This window comes from Bubalus bubalis, chromosome 6 (assembly GCF_019923935.1).
Source record: "Bubalus bubalis isolate 160015118507 breed Murrah chromosome 6, NDDB_SH_1, whole genome shotgun sequence".
In the NCBI taxonomy this organism is placed as follows: Eukaryota; Metazoa; Chordata; class Mammalia; order Artiodactyla; family Bovidae; genus Bubalus; species Bubalus bubalis.
Genome location: NC_059162.1, coordinates 14,350,539 through 14,360,365, shown reverse-complemented (window position 1 = coordinate 14,360,365; position 9,827 = coordinate 14,350,539). Strand labels below are relative to the sequence as shown.

The 9,827-nt window shown below is 55.7% G+C and overlaps 1 protein-coding gene across 4 annotated transcripts in view; it reads right to left on the bottom strand.

Moving 5' to 3' along the window:
* Positions 1-217: 217 nt before the first annotated feature.
* IQGAP3 (IQ motif containing GTPase activating protein 3) overlaps positions 218-9,827 on the bottom strand; it is a 39,387-nt gene continuing 29,777 nt past the window's right edge. For all 4 annotated transcript variants that reach the window (XM_044944233.2, XM_006051972.4, XM_044944234.2 and 1 more), the window contains 12 exons: positions 9,366-9,506; positions 7,850-7,934; positions 7,186-7,418; positions 6,687-6,819; positions 6,483-6,585; positions 5,783-5,909; positions 4,438-4,525; positions 3,464-3,676; positions 2,853-3,019; positions 2,459-2,560; positions 1,920-2,028; positions 218-1,245 (listed from right to left, as the gene is read on the bottom strand). In XM_044944233.2, the coding sequence (XP_044800168.2) occupies positions 1,132-1,245; positions 1,920-2,028; positions 2,459-2,560; positions 2,853-3,019; positions 3,464-3,676; positions 4,438-4,525; positions 5,783-5,909; positions 6,483-6,585; positions 6,687-6,819; positions 7,186-7,418; positions 7,850-7,934; positions 9,366-9,506 (1,615 nt within the window). In that variant the 3' untranslated portion in view covers positions 218-1,131. The remainder of the gene's footprint in view (positions 1,246-1,919; positions 2,029-2,458; positions 2,561-2,852; positions 3,020-3,463; positions 3,677-4,437; positions 4,526-5,782; positions 5,910-6,482; positions 6,586-6,686; positions 6,820-7,185; positions 7,419-7,849; positions 7,935-9,365; positions 9,507-9,827) is intronic.

Below are 9,827 nucleotides of genomic sequence, written 5' to 3'. Positions count from 1 at the left end.
TTTCTTCCTCCTCTCTGTCCCCTGGGGGAGGGAAGACAGGAATAAACGCCACATCTCATTAAGAACCAATGAGCTCAGGTAGGCAGGGTCCACAGCAGACGCCTGCAGAAAGGTGAGGGGGGCGCTGCAGGAAAGACTCCCCCGCTCACCAGGGCGGATTTATCCCAGAACTCAGGGTCCTGCTCTGCAGGAGATGAAATAAGGCATTAACAACAGATGCGGAGTTAAAAGCTGTTTATATTAAAGTGAAATCAGAGGGGCCACAAGGACAGGAAGTTAGCTCTCAGATACAAGAATCCTGTTGGGTGAGAGAGAAAAGGGAAAGACTGCTTTTTGTACCGTATGAGGCTGAAATAATGAGATTTTAAACACGAGGGACCCAAGGTGACTTTATATACGAGGTATAAAAGATTGGCATGAGTATTAGTTTGAATAGGGAAATGGGAACTCTTTCTCTGAGTTCAGGAAGAAAGAATAAAAACCATGATTAAGGTTGCACAGGAGAGAATAAATACCCTGGTGACCCACATGTAAAACAGACTGTAAACAAGAGAGTGAGATTTGAGGCTAATGGAGGGTCATCTGGCCCAGGCCACCGTGTGTCACAAGGCCGAGCGGGCATTAACGAGCGCTGTCCACCCAGGGTGAGGGTCAGGGGTGGGAGGGTGGGAGGCGTCGCTGCAGCGGAGTGGCCTGGGCCTCAGCAGGACAGAACACAAGCTGCTGCTGCAGTGGGGGTGGGACAGGGAGCCAGCCCTGGCTTGGGTCTGCAGAGAGAAGGGAGGCAGCAGGAATCAGGCCGCTGGGACAGTGTTTGTCGTACAGGGAGGGCAGCAGCAGACACTAGAGCAGTAGCCTTCGCGGGGCAGGCCCTGGGTTCATTCCTTCCCATCAGACTGGAAAATCATGGGATTCTGTGGCTTATAAGCTACATGGCCGGACTGAAGCCAATTAGAGACCCTGCCTGTGGGCCAGGGAGCCAGACTCCTCCCAGCTGGGGAAAGGGCGAGACTCCTCGAGCCTTGCCTGGGCCTGAGTTCTGGGTGTCTGCAGGAAAGTGGAGCAGTGCATTAGTGTTAAGAAAAGCATCCAGTGAGGTAAGAAGGGCTTGGGGAGCACCGCCTGCCTCAGTCACTTCCGCAAGAATTTCTTGTTGAGAAGGAAAATGAGAAGGTTGACGTTGACCTTGGCCTTGTTGAAGAGTTTCATGACAGCCACACCCTCGTACTGGAGCTGCAGGAGGTCCTAGGAGGGAGGGAAGGGGCAGGGAGGGGAGTTGGAGGGGCTCACTGTGGCCCACAGAGTCTACAAAACACTAACATCTTGGAGCCATCCACAGTCATCCAGTGGCACTGGCCGCTAAAGCGGGCGTGGAAACCCCCTTCACAGATGAGGAAACCACGACCAAGAGACAGGTGCAGTGACCTGACCAAATGTCAGCTCAAGCAGAGCCAGGGCTTGAAATCATTTAAAAGGCAAAGCAGCAGAGCGGCAAGATGTGGATTTAAAATCACTGCTTTCCTGAACACTGGCCTATGACTTAGGCCAGCTTCTTAACCTTTTAGCCTCAGAGTCTATAAAACAGGGATAATGCTGGAGAGCTTTGGAGAGGATTAAATGAGGTAATGTGTAAAGCCCCTGACATGGGATAGGGCATCAAGTATTAATCTGCTCTGACACCGCCAGCCCACTCCACTCTCCTGTTGCTTGGCTGTGGGGTCTGTGTCAGGGCAGACTTGGTGGGGAGGCTTGGGCTACATAGACCATCACTCTTGTCTTCAGGAACAGACAATGTAGACCGGATAGGGAACAAAGCTGATACCATCCAAGGCCCAGGGAAGCCAGGCTGGCCTTCCGTCTTCAGGCTAGCACCTAAAGCCCGCCGGGTATCTGGAGGGCTCACGGGAGTGTCCCCTCACCTGGTAGTGGAGCTGAAACCGTTCCATGTCCACACCCAGGAACTTGGCGTTTACTTCAAACCTTCCCGCCTCCTCTCCAGGGGTGATGTCAAAGATCACATTTCTGAAACTATCAAGAACAGGATTCAAAACAGGGACCCCCTGCCTCTTACCAGGGCCACACCTGACTCTTCCACCCAGGGCTGCTCAACCCAGGCAGTGCTGTGCGCCACCCAGAGCCAGGCTTCCCTTGTGTCACGCCCCCTCTCTCTTTTCCTCCTTCCAATTTTACTTCTGCTCAGCACACCTCAGCCTTTTTCTCTGGCTGTTTTCTCTTCCAGGATGCTTTCCCAGCATCCTGTGCCTTGGGGTGTCTAGAACTGTGCCAGGCCACGCCCACTGCCCTTCGCTCTCCGTCTGGAGCTGCCTGTCTTCCCCGTCATAATAGCTCCTTCAGGGCAGGGACCACGCTTCTTCCCTCCCACCCAGTGCCCAGCCCAGAGATCCCCCATCCGCCTCCCAGGTTAGGGCCTGATATTCTGCCCTCCAAAGACACATACTGAGAGGTGGGAAGATCTTCAATTTCCACCAAGACACCCTTCTCCAGGAGCTGGGCAGCCGTGTAGTGGAGAGATACCTGCTTCTTCCCTTTCCCAGAACTCCTGATGAAGAAAAGGCCCAGACAGTTCATTTAACAAACTCTTCAACACCAAAGACACTAATTCTCTCGGTGGCTAGTAGAAGGAAATTAGAGCCTGAGGAAGACTTCTCACTGGTGGAAGACACTAGAGCCCAAGACTTTACAAGGGAGACTCAAAGACAGTGTCGGGAAGGGACCACGCTGTGCTGAGGGGAGATGTCTGTTCCAAAGCTGGTAAACAGTGGGGCAAAGGTCGATATGGGTAAGAGGAGAGGTCACAGGTCACCTTCAGAGTGCAGGAAGGGAGCACCTACTTGGAGCTGGGGGCCAGGTGGTCCAGGCAGGCCCGGATGTACTGACTATAGTAATCGCCCTGCTCCTCATAAAAGGTGGTCTTGGTGCTGAGGCCCTGGAGCGTGGCCTGGAGCTTCAGCAGCTCTGCTTTCCTCCGTTGCCGGCGCTTGCGCTGGTTGCGGATGTCCTGGGGTGGGGGGACCAAGGCAGGGGTGAGTCGACCCTTCCTGGCAGGAGAGCCTCAGGGCCTGACTCAGGCCCAAGAACAACTTACTGTGAGGATCTTCAGGACAAGCCGGAAGAGGAAGACTTCAAGGCAGTTTCTCTAGGAGGCGAACAACCTCAAGGACCCCACCCCAAACCCTCAAAGGATGTTTCAGGGCCTCCCTCCTACTGAGCAGTAACAGGATCAAAGCTTGCTTTTTAGTAAAAGGGCGTTTTAAGAATACTCCCTTCCCTGACTAATTTTGAGACCTTTCCTTCAAAAAGGCCCTTGGAGGTCGCTTGGCCTTCCCCTGGCCGGTGACAATTTTGGGTGGGCACTTCCCAGGGAGAGGCCTGCCCTTGAAGTGTCAACACTATGAACATGTTTACACACACATACAATCTCTCCCTCCCTCCAGACCGTTACCTTGGCCAGTTCGTCCACCAGCCCCTGGTAGCCGTCCCTGGCACTGACCAACCCCAGGCCCTCGAGTCGGCGCAGGTTCCGCAGGACACGCCGCTGTTTGTCTGCCAGCGGCAGGAGGGAGTGGGCCGTCAGTGAGCGGTGTCGTCGCAGCGGCTCCGGGGTCTGGGCTTCACAGGCCTGGCGTCGGCACATCAGCCGCTTGTGGGCTGCTTCCTGGGGGGCAGAGAGGCTAGAGGGGTCTAGCGGGTGCTGACATGCTGCCCCATCCATGGGTCCCCACCCCAGGGTGGTGAAGAACATCACAGTGTACAACTTCATAGACACTGAAGGGCCCCGTGGGCCAGGACAGAGGACGAGTGGCCCAGGAGACCTAGCAGGAGGATGGCATAAAAAGTCCGGTGGACACTGGCTGCGACTCCCCAACGGTGGAGATTTGTGATGGCTTCAGGGGACCTGGGGGCATCTCCCTCCTTCTGTCTCATGTTTTGGGTCAGGCCTCTACTGGCTGTCCCCACCTGTGCTCTGGGAAGACCCTGGCTGAGCCTGTGATCCAGCTGGTCCAGCTTGCCCCTGGCCTCCCACACTTAACCACCTTCTCCTGCCTTCAGGCCCTCAAGCGGCCCATTCCCTATGCTGAGCGCCGGCTCCTTGGTGCTCTTCAAGGGAGTCTGCCCAGTCTGCCTCTCTGCACCCCCGACCCCTCCTCCCACTGACATCAGGGCTGCAGCAGGACTGGTTTTCCTGCAGGGCTCACTCTTGTTTCAGTGGGGAGTAGGGAGGAGCTGCAGTCTTAGGACTCTGCAGCCTGAGGGTCTCTGGGGGTTAAGGGCAGAGGCCTTAGCCCTCCAGAGCTCGCATGACTGGTGAGCAAGGTGTCTGCTTGGAGCCGACTGTGGACAGGGCCCCAGGAAAGGAGCCAGCCATGCTGGAGTGGGGTGGACGAGACAGGACCTGGGAGCCAGGATGCCACTCACCTCCTCCCTGGAAGCCGAAAGGGATAGGATCTCCTGGAGGGAGTCTCCCGAGTGGAACTGCATGATGTCAGCCAGCATCTGCTTGGTGCTGCAGAAGGAGGGGAGCGATGGGGGAGAGGTGAAGGACGGGGGAGGGTCTGGACTGGGGCTGGCGAGGGAGCTGCCAGTAAGTAGCCCTGCCCTGCATGATGGCTGCCCGGCATGGCTGGAGGTAAGGAAAGAGAGCGATGCAGGGAGGTGTTATGCAGAGGACGTAACAAGGAGGAAGACCCAGGGGGACCGATGGCCTGTGACACCGAACTACCATGTCTGAACACACTGTACTCTCTTATGCCTCTGTGTCCTCTGCCTACAACGCCTCCCACAAATGGCCTTCTTTTGGGTCCTTTGGCTGAAGGATGCAGTTCCTCCTCTGTGAAACGCTTTCCCATCCAGGGGCCCCTCTGAGCTCTCAAGCACCCGATGCCTGCCTCCCTCTCGGTGTCCTGACATGTGTTGGCCTCTAGCCTGGCCCAGCTGTGAGGCCTTCCATGGCAAGACAGAGCTGAACACCCAGCTCATTGGTTTATTCAGTGAATGGATGAGTGGAGAGGCCGTCTTGTTGGCAGGGGGGTCAAAGTGGTGACCTGGCTCCTCTCTTGCCTAGATGACCAGCCCAGGCCTGCTGGGGGTCCTGCCTCACATTTGCAGACTTGGGGATGAAGAGGTCCACACCCATCTCCTGACCACGGTTCACAAGGCCAGGGGATTGATTAGAACACGAGTTCCTTCACCTCCTGGCTGTGGGACTTCAGGCAAGTCACTTAGCTTGAGTTTCTTTCCTCCACTGGAAGGCAGGGAAACCATCATCTATCTCATTGGTTGTCCCTTACATTAAATGACGTGTAAGAAAGCATTTGGGGGACTTCCCTGATGGTGCAGTGGCTAAGACTCTGTGCTCCCGATGCAGGTGGACCAGGTTCAATCCCTGGTCGGGGAACTAGATCTTGCACGCCACAACTAAAGATCCCACATGCCACAAAGAAGATTTCGCATGGTGCAGCTAAGATCTGGCACAGCCAGATAAACAATAAAAAAGGCAAGCATTTGGTAGACAGCACAACAACATGCAAACAACCATGCTGCCAATGTCCTAACTAGTCCTTTGCCTTCGGCCACAACACGGAGCCAAAAGCTGAGGCCGCCAGAAGGAAAACAGCTGAGGCTGCAGGAAGGGGAAGGCCAGTTAGGCTTGGGGGAGAACTTCGGGAGGGTAAGAGAGTCTGGGAGGAAGGCGGGATGGCCACTCCAGAGCAGCCAGCTTGCTGGCCCGGGGAGTCCTAGGGGGCCAAGGCTGTGCTCCCACCTCAGGAGCAGGCTCTGGCTGTTGGTGTCGTCAGCGTCTGTCTCCAGTCCTTCAAACTTGTTGGTGAGAGTCAGGGACACTTCTAGCTTGCTTAGATCCACATTCCCATCCGTAGCTACATTCTCCCCTGAGGCAGGTGAGGAAGGAGAGAGACTAGCACACGCACAGATGGGGCCATGGTGAACATGCTGCTCCACGTGCCCCTCTTCCTCTTCCCACACTGTCCCTCTGACCACCCTGTACCCTCAAGCCCTGAGCACCAACAGAAGGGCTGTCACCTGCATAGCTAACCCTCATGTCTTTGGGGCTGTGCCTGTCTAGGCCAGGAGCTCTTCCTGGCTTTCTTCTATCTGTCCCCCGCCCTGCCCTGCCCTTCTGCCTCTGGAAGCCAACTTCCTTCCATTTCACAGCTCCTGAAATCTACCCTCATCAGAGATGCATTTTGGGACCCAAAACAGGCCATTATCCCTCTGTCCTATCTCATGTGATTTAACATCACATTTATATGATGGTATAGGGTTCCATCAGTCTGTGTCCATCTCAGGACCAGAGGGAAAGAGGGAGTGTGTAGCCAGCCTCCTGGCACATGTCCCAGACTGAACAAAAACTCGAGAGGGCACGTTCCAAGGCCCTGCTCACCTGCCGACCCGCCCCTCCTGCAGGCCCCACCGCCCGCCCCAGTGTCAAGGAGGGCACGCACCGATGAGGTCAGGGACAGTGGGCAGCTCCCCAAGGTCCTCCAGGAGCTCGTGCAGGGGGTCTTGGTGATCAGGGGCGATCCAGTCCTGGTGTTCCAGCAACAGCTGCAGGATGGGGGAAGTAAAGGAGACACAGAGTTTGAGCCAGGCCTTCCTTTCAGGGCCAGCCCACCCACCCATTTCCCCAAGCTTGCACAGGCCCTCACCCTGTGCGTGTTGACGAGCTCCCCCATGGTGATGTACACCATGGGTTTGGCCACAGCCACCATGTCCGAGTACTCATCCACTGCAAAACGCTCCTCTGGCTCCAGCACCTGGCAGGCTCGGCAGATGAACCTCCTAGCTCCAGAGGAAAAGCACGTGAGAGGGTGGGGCGGTCCGGCACGCCCCTTACTGTTCTGTGTTCATCGGCCTTTCTCCCGCCTTGCCGGTGACTGCTCAGCCAACTCTGCCTCTCTGCCCCCGTCCACCGCCTCACCTCTGCCAGTGGCCCCCTCAAACCAGCTTCCCTCTATAGCCCTCTCTCCTCTTCACTGGGGGTCCCTCCAACAATCTGTCCTCCAGCCCACTAACTATCCTCCCTGCCTCTTTTCCTCACGGATTTGAGAAAGTAAGTTGTGCGTGATAGGAAGTGGTCTGTGAAAAGAAGATGGGAAGAGGAGGAGAAGAAGGAAACAGAGAGGAACAGGAAGCCGGGGCCAAGACCTGAACTTGAGGTGCGTCTCTTCCAGATAGTCATTCAAGACGCGCAGGTGCTGGCTCTCCCTGGAGAAGGCCTTGCCGGCCGCAGCGTGCTGCAGGACCTGAGCCACAGCCCCCAGGGCGTGGCGCTGGGGGGCCGCCAGCGCGCCACCCGCTGCCATGGCCACAATGTCGAAGGCGTCGGGGGCCACCACAGCCGGGTTCAGGAAGCGGTAGTATAGGAGGTTCCCCACCACCTGAGGGCAGAGGAGACTGTCATAGAAGCGCCTGTGGCCCACCTCCACAGCCCCAGCCCCGCTCTCCCAGCTCAGCTGCTTGGAAGGACGCCCTGGGTCAATCCCATCCTTGTATAGAAAAGAGACCCAGAGCACAGCAGCAACTTGCTCAAGGTCACGCAGCAAACGTTAGCCATAGCTGGGACTAGAACCCGCTCTGATAAGCCCAGCGTTGTGTACTGGGAACTGCTGTCCTGGATGCCTTCCCACCTGCCACCTGAGCCCTGTTGGTGAGCCAGGCTTGACTGACAGGGTGGAGAACATTCGCCTTCTTGGCTTTTTATAGCATAGGTTTTGTTTTTTTTTTTGGTCCTTTGGTCTCATTCTGGGGGTTCACAGCACCATCAGGGCAAAGCAGAGCTCTCAGGGTGGGGATGGGCAACAACACTTGCCTTATGGATCTCGCTCTCTGTGGTGTCGGGGAACTTCTCTGCCAGAGTTGTCTTCAGGACCTTGGCCACATATCGCATCCCGTACCTGGGGCCAAGCAATAGGTGCACTATGGCCCTGCCCCTACCCCAGCGCGAGGGCCTGAGTGCCTGCCTCTCCTTCCCTGGGCATAGCCACACCAGAGCTGACCCTCCACTTCCCACAGCCAGCTCCCTGCGGCTCCTTCAAACATCTCTGGGCCTTGTCCCTCCCTCATGCCCTTGTGTCAGCACCGAGGACCAGGGCCCAGCCAGCTCTCCCGGAGCCTCCAGCCTGTCCCCAGAGCCTCTTCTTTGGCTCCTTTAGTCTCCCCTGGGGACACCCCAGATCCCAGTGTCCATCCTGCCTTCCCCACAGAAGCACCTTGAGCCTGTACATTAGGTGTCTGACACCTACAGCCAGAACCCCATCCCAGGACAGCCCGGGAGGCTCTGTTACCACAGAGCATCTGTGCGGGCCTGGTCTGGGCTAGAGGCAGGCCCAGGAGGACAATGAACTGGAGTAGAAGCATCTGGTCCTGACTCCGCCACTAACCAGAGATGTCAGCTCAGGCTATTGCACTCCCCTTACAAGTTTGTTCCCTGGTCTGGAAAATGGGACTGCTCATTCTTGCCCTGTCTATCTCCTAGGGCTTTTGTGAGGATCCAGTAAAATTATTTTTGTGAAAGTAATGGTAGAGTGCAATTCAAACGGCCTCCCTGGTGGCTCAGATGGTAAAGAATCTGCCTGCAAGGTGGGAGACCTGGGTTCGATCCCTGGGACCTTATTATTATTATTCCTATTATGGATGTGCCACCTACAAATTTAATTAAATACTTCAAAAAGCTATTGCCTCCTCCTGGGGTACCAGGGAGAGAAGTTCACAGCTCACTGTGTGCTTTCCTTTATCAGTCCTAGGACAATCTTTTCTGAATCCTAACTGTAAATCCTTAATCCAGTCTTCCAGGTCTGGGGAGCAGGGACATGAGCTCTGTGGGCTCCCCTCTCCTGCATCCCCACCTTGCCCCGGGCACCACTGAGCACCAGGAAGGCTGGTTGGCTGAGTGAAGATCTAGAGGAGACCCACCTTGTCAATATTTTCAATCATTTGCTTTTCAGAAAATAATTATTGACTAAATTTTAAGAAAGGAAAGGACTTTTATAATGTGCTTTACTGGTGTGAAGTTTTCTTATTTTTGACTTTATAGACTGAAGAATTTTATATTTTCCACCACTTACATTCAGACAATCATATGTCCCCATAATCACTTGAGGTACTTTTCTCTGGCCCAGGGATGTCTTGACTGCCCACTAGATCCGTGTGTGCTATAATCCAGCAAGTCTCTAGCAGGGGCTTCGCACCTTCTCCACCCACCTCCTGGAAGCCCGCGAGCACCCCCAGCCCAGTTTCCCTTCCTGCCTGCCACCCTTCAGGACTGCTCTGCTCTCCCCACCATGCCCGAGCCCTCCGGAGATCCATGCCTAGGCTGTTGCACATACGGAATTTGGTCCACAGATGACATGATGGCTGCAAGAAACTTATCAGTCACGGTGAGGAGGTTGCGGAGGGAGATGTCCAGGCGTCTTTGGACCTCAGGGTGGCTCAAAGCCTGCTCTGGGGTGACATCATAGGGGAGGTGGCTGTGGGCAGAGAGAGACAAACTATCAGCCAGAAACCCCTCCCAAGGCCTCCCCTCCCTGAGGCTCCACCCCTTAAACTTATCTCACAACAAGATCTCATACATACATGCTGAGGGCAGCCCAGGGTTTAGGCCAGAATAAGAGAAAGGACTCAGAGAGGACTAGAGTGATGTGGGTGGAAGAAGAGATGAAGCACCTATGGGGAGGTGGAGGAGTGTAGGAGGAAATAGAGGGCCTGGGTCTGTGGAAAGATCCCAGGGGGAACCAGAGGAGACCAGGGCTGCCCTGCAAGTCTCTGGTAGTTGTGGGATGCTGAAGGCT